Source organism: Salvelinus alpinus, chromosome 5 (assembly GCF_045679555.1).
Source record: "Salvelinus alpinus chromosome 5, SLU_Salpinus.1, whole genome shotgun sequence".
Taxonomy (NCBI): Eukaryota; Metazoa; Chordata; class Actinopteri; order Salmoniformes; family Salmonidae; genus Salvelinus; species Salvelinus alpinus.
In genome coordinates this window covers 57,391,295-57,414,399 of record NC_092090.1, presented here as the reverse complement: position 1 = coordinate 57,414,399, position 23,105 = coordinate 57,391,295, and the positions used below count along the sequence as shown (strand labels likewise).

Below are 23,105 nucleotides of genomic sequence, written 5' to 3'. Positions count from 1 at the left end.
ATGTATGTACTTCCCCAGAGTCGGATGAACAAGGAACAGCTAGCAGACTAACTGTTCCTGTACACTTCCAGTCATTGCTAATTAGCATTTGCTCGTGAAACTACCTCTAACTTCCTTCATACTGGACGCAGTGACATACAAATGGTATTCTGTTGCGGCTAGGGAGGATTGTAAAATAAAAAATGTTCACATAAAAAAATACCCCCCCCCCCGAAAAAATACCCCCCCCCGAAAAAACTAAACAAATTGCAGACCCCCTACAGTACCTCCGCAGATTTTACTTCCCTAGAGTGGAATAATGCTCTGTTATGGATCAGCTCAGTGAGTTTATTGGAGACGGTCTGTGGTTATTAGATAGGCCGTAAGGGGACATTTAGTGCTTTTTAATCAGTGAGTAGAGGTGGAATTTTCTGATTACATTCCGTGCCCATTTGACTCCCTCTCCCTCTCTCCCTCTCTCCCTCCCATGGACTTCTCTGTTTACTAGGTCCTATGGAGGACAGAGAAACCCCAGTCACACTCTTCACACTGCCCATATATGTGACTGGGTCAGCAGTTTGAGCCACAATTGCACTCTTGTCTCAGAAGGACAGAAAACAGAAAGTAGCCTCAATTTGATTTTGGGTGTATTCATATTCATTGAGCTAACAACGTCGAAAACATTTCGCTTGTTTCTAATGCCAGAAAACAATTAATATCCTGTTTTTTTGTTTTGCCATGGCAACTCCAGTACATGACAGAAAAAATATATCTACAATTTTAAGCTATACATTTTTTTTGTGTGTGACTAATTATGTCAGCTAATTAAAAGGCCCAGTTATCGCTGGTCTCCTAGGAAACAGGGGGCAAGGCTGACCTGGATGACTGACACACACACCTACTCTCATCATCTCCATATTCACACATTGACATTCAGTGCATAGACAGATGCACACTTGTCTTTACACATACTTTGTTTCACACACACCCCAACTTTCACACACAGGTCCAAACACACACACACTCTCCCTTACCAGTTCACACACTAACCAATGTGTGTGATGTGCCTCCTCCAAACAGCCATTGTGTGTGGGTTGAAATATCAGGAGTGAAAGACTGACTGAATACACTCACTGGAGAGATAAGGCAGTGACCTTGCCCCACCCTGCCCTGTGGTGTGTGTGTATATGTGTGCTACAGTACTGCTCTGATAGGGTAGCTGTAGAGGTGGCCACACTGCGTCAGTGAAAGGAAGAGAGATGACAGAAAATGAGAGAATGTGGGTAGGGGGAGAGAAAATGAGTGACAGAAAGTGAAAGAGAATGAAAGAGGGAGAAATAAAGAGAGAAAGAGAGAAAAAGATAGAGAGGAGGATACAGGAAGCACAGAGAGAGGCTGCAGAAGGACAGGGTGTGTTTAACTTCACTGTTATAGCTCATATCATGCTTATAGCTCATATCTGACTGGACTAGACAGTATGGCTACTGAGACACAGACGGGGTCAATCTCAATACTCTCCACTGGCTTCCTTCCCTTGGTCCGATGTCCTTATTATTGCTTATCTCAAAGAGCTAGATATCTGACAGCGATGATATTCCACTTCTCTTTCCCAGAGCCTTTGATAATAGTGCTTCTCTTGCACCTTATCAAACCAAGTCAGACCTGAGAATAGGAAGCTGCTTCAAAGTACTGACAAAGATAGTACAGTTTGAAGATAGGCAGAAAAACTGCCTCTCAAATCCCTGATCACACTTGTAGGCGATGTCTTGGCGACGTTAGCTAGCTAAACTCGTGCAGAAACACGTCACCGGGTCTAACGGTCGTGTTGCCCCAAACTGCGCATGTGCAAGCCGTTAAATCAAAGACACTCCTTTGATATAAAGTTGATGAAAATGAAAACTTGTTAAAAAAAAAGAGAGAAAATTAACAACTAATTAACAACTATGTACGGATTTTTTACTTCTCCCATTGACTTGCCAAACCCCAAACCCTGGTCTAGTCTGCTAAGTCTACTTCGCAAGTGGCCCCGGAAGTCTCGCAATGTTGCGCCTCTGGTTTTCGAAACACTGGTGTATTGAGATTCAGGGTGTGGACAAGAAACAAGGCAGAAGAGGATGGAAGAAGCAAAAGGAGAGTGGGATAGTGAAAGGAGAACAAGAAAGGGAGATGAGTGAGAAAGCGATAGAGAAAGAGAGAGAGAGAGAGAGAGAAAGAGGGAGAGAAAGAGAGAAAAAAAGAGAGAAACTGAGAAAGAGAGAGCGAGAGCAGAATAACGAAAGAAAGAGAGACAGGGAGAGAGACACGTACTGTGTGTGCCAGTCTTACCTGGCATCAGCCTCACTGTAGTACTCTCTGGCTACGATGTCCTCGAACAGCTCCCCTCCAGTCACCCTGTCAACAAATCAGAGACAAGCTCATTAACCAATCAGAGAGTAGCTCATCAGCATTCCCCTCAGTCAGGTCTGAAGCCCCTCTCGCTCCGGCTTGCTACACCAGGACTCCCGTTACCCTCGGCAACCCTACTCTCGCTCATCCTCTCATCCCCAGTGCCAGCTGTTACCATGGAAACTAGAACTAGTACGGTTAACCGGCGGAATCTCATGGGAGAGAGCGAGGGAGGGAGGGTATAAGAGAGGAGAGTAGTGTAAAAGAGTAGGGGGATTTTAGTGAGTGGATAGACAAATGACAGAGGTGTAAAGAGGTAAAACATTTGTAAAAAAGGAGAGGAGAGAGAGAGAACTTACAAGTCAAACAGGAGATAGTGGAAGCCTTCCTCTGATATACTGTCATGAAGACGAACTGAAAGAGAGAGAGAGAGAGAAAGAGAGAGAGGGAGAACTAAGCCATGGAGGGGTCAAATGAAATCTGTATACATTCACATGTAGTCATTTAGCAGACACTCTTATCCAGAGCATCAATCAGCAATCGGTGCAGTCAACCAAAATAGCTAAGACAACCACATATCAAGATCATTTCAAGGAAAACCTTTTTCCAAATAGCTTTCTGATTTCAAACACATCATGGCATGTGGATTAAAGTGTACAGTATAAGGCTCAATGAAACAGTGGAAGAATATTCTTTGATACTAAAGTAGCTGTCCTAGAGCTGTACGTTCTTGTGAAAACGGGGGATAAAGAATGACTTGGAACAAGCAACAAGAAGAAGTGCGAACAATCAGGTAGTGCGAACACTGCAAAAGCATTAGGGGGCAAAAACTCCCCAAAAATGTAAACTCAAGGCAATCTCACGCACGCCACGCGTAGAAACGTTAAAAAGCCTTTTATTCATACTTGGCCAGTAATAATGCATGGCAACGGAAGGATAAATCAAAACGCACCGAGGCCAGACCCAGGAACCTGAGCCTTCCGTCGCCATGGTACTGAATGTGGAATAGTCAAACAAGACGTAGATATCAAAACTTTGTGCCGGCTTAGAGATTCATATAGATTCATTATAGATGATAGATTCATTGAATCAGCAAACTTTATAGTACAGAATATATGTATACATGTATGTATATAGATAGATATAGATATATTGAAGATTGATAATGGCAGATTGAAGCAGCATATTGCAGCATACTGTAGGCAGGTGACATTGCTTTGGTGCGTTGGTTAGTTACAGAAAGACTCACCGATGTTGGAGTGCTTGAGCAGGCGACAAATACGGGCCTCTCTCTCTAGCTTCTGGTGATCTGAGGAGGAAATAACAAACACTTACACACATAGACCTGAATACTGTAACAGATGCAATGTAAAGTTGTATACGTTGACTACACTTTATTTTGGTGTAATACACAAATGCACATAAGTGTAACAGAACAAATGGATAGAACTCGTATGTCAGCATCTCTTTAGTACAGAGCCACTGGCTGCTTGGACTAGGGAGGGACCCAGCCCTAAAAATATTTCTAACAGAGTGGAGTTGACAAAATGTAGACTGCCTAGTGACTGACTAACTGCCATGGAATGCAAGTTGGAGATTATCATAAAAGTTACTTAAGTTACATAGGGTTTGTCGGTAAACAGATGTTCAAATCGTCATACCGTTTCTGTACCATACCGGGGTATACAGTATTACCGGACGTGCACCCCACAAAGTTATGGGGCAACTGGGATCTTGATCTTGATCCAGGAGGGGATTGAATGTCTCTAGTCTGGGTACCAGTCTTTTAGCTAACATTCCACTCCTTGCCACTCCATGTCATTGCCAAAGAAACGGGCTTTCCGGCAATCTCAACGTTCAATATGCAGATGGGTTTATGGCGGAGTTGCTCATTGGTTGTTGGAAATAACATGAATATTTTCCATGACAACATCATGAGCCTCAAAAAATATAATTATAACAAAGTTAAAAATAAACATTTAGCTGTTAGGTAAGCAAGAGAATTTAGACAAGAGCTAGCACATTTTGACAGATTGGTTTCCTCTGGACAAACAAAAAATGGATACCAACATGTTCTATGGAGAGAAAAAAAAGGTGATATAGTTGCAATTAAGTGATAATGCCCGAAAAATCGATGTTTGGAGGACATATTGGCATGGGTGTTGTTAGGCGCAGAAAAATGTGCCAATATACTGTATCCTCTAAACACCGGCTTCGAGAGCATTATCACTTTTATACAATGGGTTATCAAAATATTAAAATAATGATTTATGAAACAATTATTTATTCATACGATTTCATCCTTACACAAGAAATAGTCCCAACACAAATCTAGGGTTGCTACCCAAGCCGGCTTGTTGTTCGTTCTATCAGTTCGGTTGCCAGAGACGCGACCCAGTTGTTAAGTCTTTTTGTTCTATATCTATGGAGATGATCCAGTCGTTCGTTGTAAATGTTCTATTGCCATACTGGCTGGCAACGTTCTTATCCCTTGCTTGCTAGATAGCCAACTACGGCTAACTTACAGTTACTTCAAACAGTACAGCCAGAACAACGACAAAGTAGCTGCATTTGCATTTGTTTAAGCTGTTTTCTAGTGACATTTAACAATGAGCTAATGATGCACAATTTTACGTGGCATAGAAAATGCTCTCCCGTCAGGACACTATTGTTCAGAGGAGCTAGCCAACAACACAGCTAGCTAACACGATCACTTCAAACTGAAGCTGGAAATACTGCAAACTAGCTGCAATTTGTTTCCTTTGACCTGTTTTTTATTGATATTTCTTTCTATATATCCATAAAAAATTATGCTGATTTTGACTGGCTGAGAAAAGCTGCCTGCCTGCCAGTATGGCTCATCCTGACTCCCGACACGTTAATTACTATGCGACAGCTGGAGATTGAATTTGTATATTGAAGCAATGTTGCAAATGTTGGAGAGAGACAGACAGCAAGGTCTACACAAATCTCCGCTGTTGAAAACAAAATGTTAGTCTAAACGAAATCTGAGATAATGTCTAGATGCTTTTTATAGTGGAGATCAAATTTATAAATTGCCTGTCTGGGCTGATAAGACAGTGGATTGCACAGTCAGACGGAACAAAGTAAATAGGCATTTTAATGTCACAGATTAAGCCGATGGCAATTTGTGGAATAGACACCGGCTGGAATGCGGTTTTAACCATTCAGCATTCAGGATTAGACCCACCCATTGTATAATATTTGGATAGTCATTTTGATTGGAGGATATCGAATCAGGATCAACTCCTCTGTTCTCCTGAGGCCATTAATGATAGAATGTTCATACTTGAAGATGACAGAAAGGCCTTTGGCAATGAATGGAATGGAATGTTAGAATGGGTTAGCTAAAGAGACTGGTACTCAGGCTAGAATGTCTCTGCTGTAACGAAGAAGCTTGATCTTGACATTTTTTTATTTAACCAACCAAGCATTATTTAACCAAGCAAGCCAGTTATGAACTAATTCTCATTTACTCCAGCCAAACCATAATCCGGACGACACTGGGCCAATTGTGCACTGCCCTATGGGACTCCCAGTCACGGCAGGGTGTGATACAGCCCAGGATTGAACCAGGGTCTGTAGTGATGCCTCTAGCACTGAGATGCTGTGCCTTAGACCGCTGCACCACTCGGGAGCCCATAAATCTAGCCAGTTACCTAACAAGTTAGCAAACCAAATGCAAAGCTGGAGCCCTGAGCTGGATATCATTTATTTGACACATCTTACATTTTTATAGTTATACTTAACGTATGAGCAGTGACATAGCATGCACCCCGCAGCCCCCAAACCCCCCAAATAAGAAACGGTATTGAAAATGATACCGTCTGTATTTCAAATCCCAGTGTTCTTTCACCTCAAGGTGAACTCCACACAATTGGCCGGCCTCCTGGCCCTCATTTGAATATTAAGCAACACCCCCCTCTCACTGTCCAACAGTCTCTATCACATTCAAAACCTATTCAAATTGGAACAGTCACTTAGCAATAGGTCACACATATAAGGTGTATCTCAATAATCAGAAATCAAATCAAATTCAATTTTATTGATCACATGCACATGGTTAGCAGATGTTAATGCGAGTGTAGCGAAATGCTTTTGCTTCTAGTTCTGACCGTGCAGTAATATTTAACATGTAATCTAACAATATCACAACAACTACCTTATACACACAAGTGTAAAGGAATGAATAAGAATATGTACATATAAATATATGGATGAGCGATGGCCGTGTGGCATAGGCAAGATGCAGTAGATGGTATAGAGTACAGTATATACATATGAGATGAGTAATGTAGGGTATGTAAACATTATATAAAGTGGCATTGTTTAAAGTGACTAGTGATACATTTATTACATCCAATTTTTTATTATTAAAGTGGCTAGAGATTTGAGTCAGTATGTTGGCAGCAGCCACTCATTGTTAGTGATGGCTGTTTACAGTCTGATGGCCTTGAGATAGAATCTGTTTTTCAGTCTCTCGGTCCCAGCCTTGATGCACCTGTACTGATCTCGCCTTCTGGATGATAGCGGGGTGAACAGGCAGTGGCTCGGGTGGTTGTTGTCCTTGATGATCTTTTTGGTCTTCCTGTGACATCGGGTGGTGTAGGTGTCCTGGAGGGCAGGTAGTTTGCCCCCGGTGATGCATTGTGCAGACCTCACTACCCTCTGGAGAGCCTTAAGGTTGTGGGCAGGGCAGTTGCCGTACCAAGCGGTAATACAGCCCGACAGGATGCTCTCGATTGTGCATCTGTAAAAGTTTGTGAGTGTTTTCAGTGACAAGTCAAATTTCTTCAGCCTCCTGAGGATGAAGAGGCGCTGTCGCGCCTTCTTCACCACGCTGTCTGTGTGGGTGGACCATTTCAGTTTGTCCGTGATGTGTACGCCAAGGAACTTTCCACCTTCTCCACTACTGTCCCGTCAATGTGGATAGGGGTGTGATCCCTCTGCTGTTTCCTGAAGTCCACGATCACCTCTTTTGTTTTGTTGACATTGAGTGTGAAGTTATTTTTCTGACACCACACTCCGAGGGACCTCACCTCCTCCCTGTAGGCCGTCTCATTGTTGTTGGTAATGCCTACCACTGAAGTGTCGTCTGCAAACTTGATGATTGAGTTGGAGGCGTGCATAACCACGCAGTCATGGGTGAACAGGGAGTACAGGAGAGGGCTGAGAACGCACCCTTGTGGGGCCCCAGTGTTGAGGATCAGCGGGGTAGAAACAGCAACAGGGCGGGGTCGAGACCCAGGGTCTCAAGCTTAATGACGATTTTGGAGGGTACTATCGTGTTAAATGCTGAGCTGTAATCGATGAACAGCATTCTTACATAGGTATTCCTCTTGTTCAGATGGGTTAGGGCAGTGTGCAGTGTGACTACGATTACGTTGTCTGTGGACCTATTGGGGCAGTAAGCAAATTGGAGTGGGTCTAGGATGTCAGGTAGGGTGGAGGTGACATGATCCTTGACTAGTCTCTCAAAGCACTTCATGATGACGGAAGTGAGTGCTACGGGGCGATAGTCGTTTAGCTCAGTTACCATTCTTGGGAACAGGAACAATGGTGGCCCTCTTGAAGCATGTGGGAACAGCAGACTGGGATATGGATTGATTGAATATGTCCGTAAACACACCAGCTAGCTGGTATGCACATGCTCTGAGGACATGGCTAGGGATGCCGTCTGGGCCGGCAGCCTTGCGAGGGTTAACACGTTTAAATGTTTTACTCGCGTTGGCTGCGGTGAAGGAGAGCCCGCAGGTTTTGGTAGCGGGCTGTGTCAGTGGCACTGTATTGTCCTCAAAGCGAGCAAAGAAGTTGTTTAGTTTGTCTGGGAGCAAGACGTCGGTGTCAACGACAAGGCTGGTTTTCTTTTTGTAATCTGTGATCGACTCTAGACCCTGCCACATACGTCTTGTGTCTGAGCCGTTGAATTGCGACTGTACTTTGTCTCTATACTGACGCTTAGCTTGTTTGATTGCCTTGCGGAGGGAATAGCTACACTTTGTATTCGGTAATGTTTCCGGTCGCCTTGCCATGATTAAAAGCAGTGGTTCAGATTGGTCGGACCAGCGTTGAACAGACCTGAGCATGGGCGTTTCCTGTTTTAGTTTCGGTCTCTCTCTCCTTGTCTCCTTTCCTTCATCCTAATTGGTGTGAAAGAACTGGACAGGTGAAACCTCATGTAGGCTGGTGGTGTAGGCAACCACCATATCAAATCAGTGCAGATAAAGGAAAACAGAAGAGGAGAGTATTAGATTATTGAGATGCATCCAAGAGTTTCTGAGATGAAGAGAGTTGAGACTATTGAGATGTACCCAAAAGCTTCTCCATCGACCAGCAACAAGCCAACCAAAGACAGCCAGCACTCGTAAATAAAGTTATTTTGATTTATTATATAACAGCTGTCTTTTTTTCTAGCTGGTCTTTGCCAATAGCAAAGCCTCTTCACATAAGCGCTGCTAAAATACAATTGCACTGTGTACCTACTACCCACTGCCCACTTCCACTCAGACAGGGAAGATCTTATTTTGTCTTTTACCACCTTCTGTAAATCGATGAAAGCTAAACCTGTAGCAGACAGACATTGACTCAATCTGCTTGTTCAATCAATAGACAGATCTGGTCTCGTAATAGTCCATGTTTTACTCCAAAATGGCCCATACAGATGTAGGATCTTAATTTAAGCCAGTTTTCTACAGCAGGAAAATAATCCTGCAGCAACAGGAAATGTGATTTATTATGTGTATTATAATTAAGGAGTTTTAAGGAGTTTTTTGTAGGGGCTGGTGCATTTTTTGTTAGGGCAAATCCAGCCTGACATTTTGCATTTCCTGCTGTGCAGGAAAATTCTCAGCAACAAAAGAGTGATCAAATTAAGATCCCACATCTGTAGGCCACAGACAGAGACACTTGTTAGGAAACCAGCTACCTAAATCCCGATATACTGAGGACCACAGGATTACCAATACATTATATCATTATTTGTGTGTGTTATGTGTGTTACTAGCAGGTGTTTGTGTGTAGACATTGGGGATGCAACAGTACACAGTATGTTGTTGAACCGTTCGGTACGCTACGATACGCACACATGAACCGCAGAATTACGATATGCCTGTCATTTTCCTAGAATTTCCTAAACTTGTTTATTGCGCTGCGGACTACACGCACGTTGTACGTTCAGATCCACAGAACCATACACGCAGCTTGTGAACAGGTTTGGCAGGCAACTGCTTGAGGCCCCAGGCCGTTAGGGGTCTCCTGAGTGCTGACAAACTTTACTCCACAGCAATGTCTCTAAATGTGGCAGCCGCAGTGAGCGCAACCCCCTCCCCCTTAAACAACCAATGGAAGATTTGCAATGACATTTCAGTAGGAAACCTACCTGAAGGGGCCCCATGAAGAGAGGGGAAACTAAAAAACAAATAATCTCTCAGCTCAGCTCCAACGTGACAATGGCGAGCGCTAGCGAGACAGAGAGAAGCAAATTTGAAGAGGCACCGCCGTCTTTCAAACCCGCTAGGTGGGAACATTTTGGATTCAGCGTTCAATACGATGACGAGGGTAAGAAGACCGTAAACAAACAAAGTACAGTCTGCGAGCATTGCTTTGCCACTGTCGGCTACTCGAGTCGAAACACTTCTAATATGATGTGTCATTTACGTCGCCATCACCCAGCCGTATCCCTTGCAGGTGGAGCTGAAGCAAGGAGAATCCACCCGTTAGCGAAAACACAACAATCACTCGCTGCTGCCTTCCAACAACAATTTGCGACAAATTCAGAAAAACATAAAGAAATAACAAAAGCAGTGGGAGTATTCATAGCCAAAGATTTGCAGCCCTATTCGGCGGTTACTGACTAGGGATTTCATCACCTGATGAAATAAATTGAACCGCGTTACAATGTCCCCTCCAGCACACATGTCAGCACCAAAGTAATTCCCAAACTCTATGAAAGATCACGGAGATAAATTGAAAACAAATTGACACAGACACCCTATCTAGCTCTCTGCACTGATAGTTGGACCTCCAGAGCAACTCAAAGCTACCTCACTGTGACGGTTCACTATGTACTGGATTAGGAGATGAAGATCTACGTGTTGCAAACTCGTCCCCTGTATGAGAGTCATACAAGCGCACACTTTTCTTAAATATAAAGATACAGAAACCGTACCATGGCCCACAAACCGTGATACACACTGAATCGTGGGCCCACTGTACCGTTGCATCCCTAGTAGACATACAGTAAAATGTCAAGACTAATGTCACATTCAGGATGGGTTTGTCTTTGGACTGACAGTACATTGAGAGTGTGGGTTAGGTGTGCTGGGCAGGGTCAAGATTTCCACACCAAAAAACAAATACCATAGCGAGCTGAATTTTATATGAACCGTGTGTGTTTAGGTTAAACTACGGTCAACTGTAAGCTAGGCTTGTCCAGTACATCTCTGCCTCTCTTTCACCATAGTAGCTATAGCTGTTTTCTGTTCTGCCGTGAAGCAGCTAGCCTAGCCTATATCCACCCAGCCTTCCCTTTCTGTGATGCAGCAGAGTAAATAAGAGATGAGAGGAGAGGGAGAGGAGGAGAGAAGGAGGTGGAGGACGGGTCCTGAGGGGGAGAAGAGAGCATGAGCAATGTGTTCACTGGGTGAGAAAATCCACAGGAACGACCTCGCCGCTGCCCAAAAACCCCACAGCGATCGATGAACTCCACTCTGTGCGTGTGTGTGTTCATGCATCCATGCGCATGTGAGAGTGAATGAGAGCGAGACAGAAAGTGTGACTTTGCCCCTGTGTGCATACATTTGTGTGTGTTTCTGTGTGTGGGCATGCATGTCTGATACTGTGAGTAAGTCTATGATATTGAGTGTGTGTAAACATTATTTTGGTGCTCTCTGTCTGAGGTTTTGCATGCTTGAGTGTGGGAGGGAAGACTGACTATGTGCGACTCATCATGTCACTGAGGAAAGGAGAAGAAAGAGGAGAAGACTATGTTATGGCATGACTCCAACAATAAAGGAATACATTAAACACACACACTTGTGTCAAACACATCACCACATCTCATATTCCACCAGATTGACATGGGTTTCAAGGAATACCAAACCAAAATATGACCACTTGTCATTTTCATTATGCCAAGACACAATAGCCATAAGAAGCATATGGGGAGAAGATACAATTTGGCCATTTTCTCCCAGTCAGTCAGTCATTTTACACCCAGATAATGACACAAATAGGCCTAAATACAGGTCATCCTACTACAACTTTATTGCAGGTGATTCTGAAACAGCACACACACCACCCTCACGCACACTCTCTCTCTCATCGCCAATCTCTATCATCTCCCCATTGAGAATATATTGGCCCAATAGCTGACCTCCTGCAACCCTGCCCAATATGTCTCATATTCCCATTGAGAATATATTGGCCCAATAGCTGACCTCCTGCTATTATAAACAAGCTCTCGGATTGGCTGCGGGCTGTGCCAACAGCCCCACCCCACTACCCCTGACATGTGGCAGCTGACATTAACTGTTCGTCTGCTGGACTGGACAGTTTAAACCAAGGGTTGTAACTGAAATTATTTTCCAATTGATTCGTTCTGAACAGAAACACTATTCGTTTCATTCCATTCCACTTTTCCGACCAGAAAAATACAATTCTGAACTTGTTCGACCCCTCAAAAAAGTACCGGTATATATTGTTCCTTTCTGTTCCTCTTTAACCTGTGAAATCATTTTTTTTTTTTTACATTTAGCTCATTACATTACTTCACCAATCAGCGCAGATAGAGCAGGAAAGCTAGTTCTTTACATGCGTGATGGACAGACAAGAGTAACCTATGGTGCAAGATGGGACTGACATTTTGCGGGTGGGGAGAGAACGAGAGAGGTTTGAGGAGGAGGCCTGAAGCGCTAGGCATCTTGTTATGACATCTGAATTAGGTCCACAGAATTACAGTGCAAATATTTTCAGCTTGCAGACAGACATTGGAATAAGTTTGAGTGACAGAATAAATGATCTATTGATTCGGTCTCTTCGCAGCAAAATCTAAGATCTGAGATTGTTGTATGCCCCATATATATATATATATAGCATTCTGTTGGCGGCAACAATTTTATATAATAATTTAAATTGAAAAACTCAAGTGTTGAATCAAGTGTAGTTTTTTGTACCAGTTCATAAACCAAATGCCATGGAATTGGTACATCAAAAATCTCTTCCCATTTATTTTGCAACCTGTATGGCACAGCGGTCAATATGATGTCCTCAAATGAAACTGGTATATTTTTATATTTATGCCAGTTCCTTTCAACCAATTTGTATCTTTAATATATGACAGGCAAACAAGTTCCCTACCTTCTCCCTTTTCCACTCGCCACCTCCATTTTTGTGGTAGTGCTGCAATCAGATGGTTGTAAGTTTGGATTGAACAGATATTCCTATATATTTTTGATAACTGCATATGTGACATAAAACTCCTCTGTTTCTATTCATAATATCACTAACAAATATAATACTTTTTTTTTGTCCATAAAGAATGTTTTTTTATTAATCAGTATATTTGAGTTTTACTATAACATTTGTTCTATCTTTTCCGTAGGATAAAACTGAAATTGTAACCAGCTTTGTATGGCTTGTTTTAGAAAGGGCGATACTTTAAACAAAATATAATTTTCAATTAGTCGGAAATGATTTTGTTGTAAGTTGTAATCTGTATAAAGGCAAAAAGGCAATTTTTGAACAAAGGATGAGCCTTTCTTAATAATCTACTGGAGAACCATTTTGGGTTTAAGTATAACTTATGTATGAGTCAAGCTTTTAGTAAGAGGTTTAAAGCTTTAATATTTTAACATGTTAGCCCCCCAAACTCATATTAATTATATAAATTGGCACGTTTAATTTTGTCTGGCTTAGCATTCCAAACAAAATGAAATATTTTTTCCTCATATTATTTAAAAAACTAGTTATCTGGAGTAGGCAGTGTTATTCTTAAGTAAGTAAACTGTGATAGGACTAAAGAGTTCATCAATGTGATTTTTCCATAAATAAACAAGTGTTTACCTCTCCATGCTTGCAGAATCTTATCTATTTTTGCTAACTTTCTATTGCGATTAATTGTGGTAAGTTCATTTATATTTTTTGAGATGTCATTACCAAGTGCGTCTAATTCACCATCCGCCCATTTTATTGGTAAACTACAAGGTAGTGTAAACACAATTTTTTAACGATCCAATACATAATATTGGATTTATTGTCATAATTTGGTTTTAATCCAGAGAGGCTAGAAAAGTGATCAAGACTGTGCAGGGATCCATATTGCGGATTTAAGAAAAAACTACAGTCATTGGCATATATTGACACTTTTGTTTTTATCTCCTGGATTTCTAACCCCTTGATGCTCTTGTTGGATCTAATTTTAATAGCTAGTATTTCAATGGCCATAAATAGATATGGAGACAACAGACAGCCTTGTTTTACTCCTCTTTAAAGCTCAATACTTTCTGAGAAATAACCATTATTTACCATTACCACTATTTTAGATCTAGGGTTGATATACATAACTTTAACCCATTGTATAAGAGATTCATCAAAATTAAAGTAATCCAGGCATTTATATATAAATTCTAGTCGTACTTTATCAAACGCCTTTTCAAAATCTGCTATGAAGAGCAGGCCTGGTATCTTTGATGTTTCATAATGTTGTCACGAATACTACCGAAGGTGACTCCCCTTCCCGTTCGGGTGGCGCTCGGCGGTCGTCGTCGCCGGTCTACTAGCTGCCACCGATCCCTTTTTCCTTTTCGTTTATGTATGTCTAATTGGGTTCACCTGTTTCTTGTTGGGGTTTTGGGAGGAGTACTATTTAGGTTAGTTTCGCCCGCTAGTGTTTGTGCGGGCTTATTTTGTGTGTTCATGTTACGTTCGGGTGTGGATTATTTGTTGGTGGGTTTTTCGCTGTCCAGTTCATTTTTAAACAGTGGTCTGTGGGTCGTGTGTTACGTCTGTGTTTTGGCGTCACCCCTTTATACCTGTTCCTGTTTCATATGGACATTAAAGCGTTTTGTTCCCGTAAACTTTTGTATATGAATTATAATCCACATAATAATTCACAGTTCCAGTTGCTGCATAATTATTTTCCTGCTGTGAGAAACTGGTTCAAATTAAGATACGGCATTTGTAATGTATGACTGAGTTTGTCCTAACCTAATGGTGTCTATGAGAAGAGTTTATGACTGTGACTCATCATGGTATTGGATTGGAAGGCAACCAAATTTTCCACCTTACTCATGAATAAGGGAATAAGGGACAGGCTGAATCTTCTACTATATCCAATACAAGTCCAGTAGGCTAGCATTAAGACTCTCGGGTGGGTGGGTGTGTGTGTGTGTCAGATGAGAGTCCCGTGCTAAAGGCATGTAAGAAGCACAGACGCATGGCCCACAGCTTTCAAGTGCCTGGGGTGCCTTCTCTATCTCTATCCCCCCCACCCCCTCACACACATTCATCTGTCAATCTCACTCTCTTTTCCTCGAAATCCTCCTGCTCTATTGCCTATTTCATCATATCTTGCAACATTTGATTTGAACAAAAACATAAATACGATTTGGCAAGTCAAAATCATGTTCATGTCCATTTGTTTCACCAAAATGAAATGTATCTTTGAATGGGTAATATGTTGACTAAAGTCCATGAAGTGAAACATCAAGAACAGTACCCGTGAAGTACCCCCTCGTGTGCATTTTACCAGTAAGCCTATGGTCTCATGAGTCTTCTCAAGTACCCCCTGTGGATAGGCCAAATACCCCCAGGGGTCCTAGTACCGCTGTTTGAGACCACTGATCTAAGCCTGTAGCCTACATCCCCCTCAACTCAAATACTAGGACATTGAGGTACAGTAGATACATAACACACAGCTAGCTATCTTCTGCCATATAGGTAGAGAGTATATACACTGTGTATACAAACCATTAAGAACACCTGCTCTTTCCATGACATAGACTGACCAGGTGAATCCAGGCAAAAGCTATGATCCCTTACTGATGTCACCTGTTAAATCCACTTCAAATCAGTGTAAGGGGAGGAGATAGGTAAAAAATTATTATTTGAGACAATTGAGACATGGATTGTGTATGTGTGCCATTCAGAGGGTGAATGGGCAAGACAAAAGATTTAAGTGCCTTTGAACGGGGTAAGGTGCCAGGCGCACCAGTTTGAATGTGTCAAGAACTGCAACGCTGCTGGGCTTTTCATGCTCAAGAATAGTCCACCACCCAAAGGACATCCAGTCAACTTGACACAACTGTGGGAAGCACTGGAGTCAATATGGGCCAGCATCCCTGTGGAACGCTTTCGACACCTCATAGAGTCCATGCCCTGAGGAATTTAGGCTGTTCTGAGGGTTTTGTACACGCAGTAGTACAATACAGCACAACTAGACGTAATGTTTCCTTTCTTTTCATACTACAGTGCATTTGTCAAGTATTCAGACCCCTTCACTTTTTCCACATTTTGTTACATTACAGCCTCATTCTAAAATTGATGAAATAATCCCCCCCCCCCCCAGATGTACACACAATACATCATAATGACAAAGCAAAAACAGGGTTAGAAATATCACCTTTACATAAGTATTCAGACCCTTTACTCAGTACTTTGTTAAAGCACCGTTGGCAGCAATTACAGCCTCAAGTCTTCTTGGGTATGACGCTACATACTTGGCACACCTGTATTTGAGGAGTTTCACCCATTCTTCTCTGTAGATCCTCTCAACCTCTGTCAGGTTAGGTGGGGAGCGTCACTGCACAGCTATTTTCAGGTCTCTCCAGAGATGTTCAATAGGGTTCAAGTCCGGGCTCTGGCTGGGACACTCAAGAACATTCAGAGACCTGGCCCGAAGCCAATCCTACGTTGTCTTGGCTGTGTGCTAAGGGTCATTGTCCTGTTGAGGTCCTGAGCGCTCTGGAGTAGGTTTTCACCAAGGATCTCTCTGTACTTTGCTCCATTCATCTTTCCCTCAATCCTGACAAGTCTCCCAGTCCCTGCCACTGAAAAAAAAACACAGCATGATGCTGCCACCACCGTGGCCAGGTGATGAGCGGTGCCTGGTTTCCTCCAGACATGATGCTTGGCATTCAGGCCAAAGAGTTCAATCTTGGTTTTATCTAACCAGAGAACCTTGCTTGTCATTGGCCTGAGAGTCCTTTAGGTACCTTTTGTCAAAGTCCAAACGGGCTGTCATGTGCCTTTTACTGAGGAGTGGCTTCCGTCTGGCCACTCTACCAGAATGGCCTGATTGGTGGAGTGCTGCAGAGATGGGAGAACCTTCCAGAAGGAAAACCATCTCCACAGAGGAACTCTGGAGCTCTGTCTGATTGACCAAGGCTCTTCTCCCCTGATTGCTCAGTTTGGCAGGGCAGCCAGCTCTAGGAAGTCTTGGTGGTTCCGAACTTCTTCCATTTAAGAATGATGGAGGCCACTGTATTCTTAGGGACCTTCAATGCCGCAGAAATTTTTTGGTACTCTGTGTCTCGACAGAATCTTGTCTCGGAGCCCTACGGGCAATTCCTTCGACCTCATGGCTTGGTTTGTGCGCTGACAATCATTGTCAACTGTGGGACCTTATATAGACAGGTATGCACCTTTCCAAATCATGTCCAATCAATTGAATGTACCACAGGTGGACTCCAATCAAGTGGTATAAACATCTCAAGGACAATAAATGGAAACAGGATACACCTGAGCTCAATTTGGAGCTCAATTTGCAAAAAACATTACAAAACTGTTTGGCTTTGACATTATGGGATGTTGTGTGTATATTGATGAAGATGTTTATTTATTTAATCAATTTTAGAATAAGGTTGTAACGTAACAAAATGTGGAAAAAGTCAATACTTTCCAAATGCACTGTATATACAGATGTAGAATCTTAATTTGAGCCAGTTTTCTACAGCAGGAAAATAACCCTGCAGAAACAGGAAATGTGAATGATTATGTTGATTATAATTTACCTTTCCACATGTACCAACAAACGGGTGTGATCATTCTACAGTGGTCCTTGCAGCATACACTCAAACCCGTATGATTAGAACGCTTATTTAGAACGTTCAGTTTCAGTTTCAACAGTCAGCATTTGAGCTAGCCACACTGTTTTTTCACAGGAACATTTTGCACAAACACAGTCCTTACAAAGTTATGTCCTGAATGCGACCAGTTTATTTTTGGATGCAATGTTCATTCATTCACAGACGTAGCGACAGCACACACAATCAACCAAACTGGAAAATGTAGGCTACATTAGTCCTAGTGCTAACTTAGGAAAGATTGATGTATTTAGATAACTCTCGGCTGTCAGAAACCACAATATGAATTAGCTAATAGTAATTACTATTTGTAATTCATCACATCACGGGTGAGCTTACTATTGATCTAAATAATTGAGTTACACTTTCTAGTAATCAAAAGTAATCCAGTGGTTCCTCCTCTAAAAGTTGCAGGCTTACACCGCGGGACTTAGAGGTACTCAGCGTCACGGCTTCATTGCTCCAGACCACCACAAGGGGGAGGTAGAGCACTCATTATGCATTTGGGTCCCAATGTTTTTATATGACCAATCATATAGAGTGGTTCCAATGACGAATTTGACTCCAGCCACCCGTCCATGGTGACTTTCTTCAGCAAAGATGGCTGACAAAACACTATGGGGGAAGCAAATGTAAGTAGTTATAACGTCATAACGAGTCACGCAAAACATTTACAACTGAGAGGAAAATGTTAGTTCATGTAGAGACAAACGATTGTGTATATTTTTTGTCATAAAGTTCATTTACGAAAATCACTATTTAGTAAGTTTTTTCCCAGTCATATCCAATACCAGGTGTATCAAACTCCATTATTTGAATGATGCTGTGTCTGCATGTATGTATTACAATTATACACTTCAACAGTGTTTACCACTCTTGCTCCTGGGACATCAATGATTACACATTGTAACTATGCAATAGACGAGAATCATGATTTAAGTAAAGGCTGATTTGTAATTCATATATACAGAATAAAAACAGTACATCCTGCCAGCATGCCCACAAGCGTGCTGAATGACGTGTGGAAAAGAGCGAAGAACGAGATGGGAGTAACAATCCAGGATATTTGCTCTGAGATCGGCATAATAATGTAATGAAACAAGCAGGAAGCAGATTTTGAACCCTCAACATTCTAGCCCTATGTCCATCACGCTATCGATTGTGCCCAAATGTATTAATTGGGGTTGGGGCCGATTGTGGCTAAAAACACTTTGTCAATTGGAGTCTTTAACATGTGGAAAGGGAAAAAGTGTTATTATTCGTTTTTCACAAGCGTAGCAGGATAGGCTATTCGCTGAACAATAGACTATTCAACCTTTACTAAAGAATTGTCTAATAGCCAAGCTAGGTGTGAACCCCCCTCCCCAACTTGAGCTACAGTTGATGTCGGAAGTTTACATACACTTAGGTTGGAGTCATTAAAAATCGTTTTTCAACCATTCCACAAAAGTCTTGTAAAAAAGCTATAGTGTTGGCAAGTCGGTTTAGAAATCTACTGTGTGCATGACACAAGTAATTTTTCCAACAATTGTTTACAGACAGATTATTTCACTTATAATTCACTGTATCACAATTCCAGTGGGTCAGAAGTTTACATACACTAAGTTGACTGTGCCATTAAACAGCTTGGAAAATTCCAGAAAATGATGTCACGACTTTAGAAGCTTCTGATAGGCTAATTGACATCATTTGAGTCAATTGGAGGTGTACCTGTGGATGCCAAGACCTGAAAAAAAATTTGTAGACCTCGACAAGTCTGGTTCATCCCTGGGAGCAATTTACAAATGCCTGAAGGTACCACGTTCATCTGTACAAACAATAGTACGCAAGTATAAACACCATGGGACCACGCAGCCGTCATACCACTCAGGAAGGAGACGCGTTCTATCACCTTGAGATGAACGTACTTTGGTGCAAGAAGTGCAAATCAAGCCCAGAACAGCAGCAAAGGACTTTGTGAAGATGCTGGAGGAAACAGGTACAAAAGTATCTATATCCACAGTAAAACGAGTCCTATATCAACATAACCTGAAAGACCGCTCAGCAAGGAAGAAGCCGCTGCTCCAAAACCGCCATAAAAAAGCCAGACTATGGAGAAATTTCCTCTGGTCTGATGAAACAAAAATAGTACTGTTTGGCCATAATGACCATTGTTATGTTTGGAGGAAAAAGGGGTGGCTTGCAAGCCGAAGGACACCATCCCAACCGTGAAGCACGGGGGTGGCAGCATCATGTTGTGGGGGTGCTTTGCTGCAGGAGGGACTGGTGCACTTCACAAAATAGATGGCATCATGAGGGAGGAAAATGATGTGGATATATTGAAGCAACATCTCAAGACATCAGTCAGGAAGTTAAAGCTTGGTCTCAAATGCGTCTTCCAAATGGACAATGACCCCATGCATACTTCCAAAGTTGACAATAAAGTCAAGGTATTGGAGTGGCCATCACAAAGCCCTGACCTCAATCCCAGAGAAAACTTGTGGGCAGAACTGAAAAAGTGTGTGCTAGCAAGGAGGCCTACAAACCTGACTCAGTTACACCAGCTCTGTCAGGAGGAATGAGCCAAAATTCACCCAACTTATTGTGGGAAGCTTGTGGACGACTACCGGAAACATTTAACCCAAGTTAAACAATTTAAAGGCAATGCTACCAAATACTAATTGAGTGTATGTAAACTTCTGACCCACTGGGAATGTGATGAAAGAAATAAAAGCTGAAATAAATCATTCTCTCTACTATTATTCTGACATTTCACATTCTTAAAATAAAGTGGTGATCCTAACTGACCTAAGACAGGGAATTGTTACTATGATTAAATGTCAGGAATTGTGAAAAACTGAGTTTAAATGTCTTTGGCTAAGGTGTATGTAAACTTCCGACTTCAACTGTACATCGCTGTCTCACTCCAAGACAATATATATGACGTTATATATGACACTGTAGAGTACAGTATATAACATATGAATACAGTAAATAACATCCTCCACATACAACACCCATTCTGCCAGTCACATTCTGTTAAAGGTGTATGTAAACTTCCGACTTCAAATGTAGGTGTGAACCCCCTCCTCAACTTGCAACAAATAATTTGTATCTATCTTTCCACATCTACCTACACACGGTTAATGTTCTGAAATAAATAAAATAATAATAACATATATTTATAGGTCATGGCTCCTTAGTGGCGCAGCGGTCTAAGGCACTACAGTCCCTGGTTCGAATTCGTCCGTGATTGGGAGTGCCATAGGGCGGCGCACAATTGGCCCAGCATCATCCGGGTTTGGCCGGGGTAGGCATTCATTGTACATAAGAATTTGTTCTTACCTGACTTGCCTAGTTAAATAAAGGTTCAATTTTAAAAACAACTGGCGGCAACAGCAGCGCAATCAATAGGAGGTAAACAGTGGCTGATGCTGAAAATATAGCTTACTTGTAATGCAAGTGTTGCACACCAACAGATGGAGAAAACCTACACCGGTCGAGCAATTAATTTCAACAATTAATCTTCATTTTAACTTGACTTTACAAACAACAAGAGGGCTTAATATTTCTTCGGAGCCTAGACTTATATAAAATAACTTAACTGGCTGAGGTAGGCTATGAGGCTTAACAGCCTAATAGAGGTAGGATTTTTTTTATTAGGCCTACTTACAATTGCAACTGGTCAAAAATGTAGCATCCCACATAAAACAATCATTTAAAGAAAAATTGTCTGCATGTTTGAACTAAAACAATGGAACTAAAAAGAAAGCGCACATTTGTAATTCCCAAACTCTAAAAGTAATATAAAAGGTAAATACAAATTATGTGTGACATTGTGGTTACAATAAAGAATGTAGCCCATCATGCAAATGTTTCCTATTATCAGGACAATATACTTTTTATAGCCCGGCTACTGTTGTGAAAGTCCCTCAACTTGCAATGTATTCGATGCTTAAGTACTCTAAAGTGTTACATTTCTAACTCAAAACAGCATTTATTCATCAACATCTTTACTTCTTCCTTTTTTTCTGTAGCAATTTTGAGCAAATTGCTCAAGGGCCACGGTTGATTCGTCTGTGAAGATGACGTTATTGAATGTCTTGCCAGCTTTGACCATGCCTGGGCCTGCAGGATGCAAAGTTCTTTGTTTGTCAGACGACATACAGATTGCCTTTGCCGATCGCTCATCATCTTCATGAATATAAGCAAGTTATGTCTGCTAAATAATCAAGTTAGGTTTCTCCAGAAATAAATAATTCTAAATAACAAACTGGCTTTATTGACAAATTAGTGAGAATGTCTCACCCCATGTTCAACAATTGCCTTTTTCTCGCTCACTCTAAGTTAAATGAAAACGAAATCTCCAAAATATTGTTACTTTTTAAACAAAGCGATTATTATTATTAATTAATTTTGAATTATATAAAAGCCCTTAGGATCTGTGACAGTATGTGATAATATCTAATGGAAAATGCCCCTTAGATATTAATTTAGAGTCCTTCAACCCTCTAAATGTAATTATTGGCGGAGAGTCACGTCATTGAAAAAAAAATCCAATATTTCGCCTATGGTAGGCCTACAGTATGAGTCTCACTAATAATGTACTGTTAAAAATTGTGTAGGTCTTATTTATTTAAAGAGCATATTTAAGTTAGAAGCAAAAGCCTACAACTATTTTACCACTGTTTCGCGCTCCTCTGAGGCAAGCATGGGGACTGGTTTTGATAAATCAATGAGATTTTTATTTTCACTTAATCTCCGTTTGGATATTGGTTAGACAAGTATTAGAAAATGAGAGTGCAGGAATGGTATGCTCTTAGTGCAACCTTTATTTAACAAGGCAAGTCAGTTAAGAACAAATTCTTATTGCAAGGACATCCTACTCCTTCCTCGTGCCCTGCGGGGAATCTTTAGCTAAATAGCCCAGTATTGTACAGCCAACCGTCACGTTGTACAGCGCCATATTTTTCATTCCAGCAAGTACCAGTCAAAAGTTTGGACACGCCTACTCATTCCAGGATTTTTCTATATTTTTACTATTTTCTACATTGTAGAATAATAGTGAAGACATCAAAACTATGAAATAACAGATATGGAATCAGTTAAGAACAAATTCTTATTTACAAGGACAGCCTACTCCTTTGAGAAGTTGACAAGTTGAAACATAGCCTGGACCTGCTGTTTCGACTCTCTCTCTCTCCTCCTTTTTCTCTGCCCTGATTAAAACTTCTGGTGTGTAACAGTTTCATCAAGTCAATCTGCGTGACTAGTGTTAGCCGGGGCCTTATGGTAATGCAGGCAGGATAATCTGGTCATGGCAGTAATGTCATTACATTCACTAATGTGTTCCTAGATCCCCAGGCCCACTACGAGGAAGGACAGACAGCCAGAGCATTCAAAACAAACTGTTGCCTAAAAAGACTGGAGACAAACTAGTCCTTGTATCGTCAATTCAGCTACTGTATAGACAACAACCTGGAAATTAATACCAAAAAGATTCCAAATCAAACTTAATCATTTGTATCAAAATAGATCTATGACATCTGATCATCCTGAGGTAACACAACCATTTAAAATGGACAAAAAAAATGTGTCAAGTTGAGTGGGGGTCAGCCATTTTAATTCCCAAAGTCAAAAGTGGAATTGACCCCAACGACC

General features: G+C 41.5%; 1 protein-coding gene across 31 annotated transcripts in view; it reads right to left on the bottom strand.

Annotated features, from left to right (window-relative positions):
• The window catches only part of camk2b1 (calcium/calmodulin-dependent protein kinase (CaM kinase) II beta 1), a 94,090-nt gene that overhangs the window by 56,752 nt on the left and 14,233 nt on the right, over positions 1–23,105 (bottom strand). For all 31 annotated transcript variants that reach the window (XM_071402427.1, XM_071402432.1, XM_071402419.1 and 28 more), the window contains exons 3-5: positions 3,614–3,673; positions 2,724–2,778; positions 2,305–2,370 (exon numbers count right to left, since the gene is read on the bottom strand). In XM_071402427.1, the coding sequence (XP_071258528.1) occupies positions 2,305–2,370; positions 2,724–2,778; positions 3,614–3,673 (181 nt within the window). The remainder of the gene's footprint in view (positions 1–2,304; positions 2,371–2,723; positions 2,779–3,613; positions 3,674–23,105) is intronic.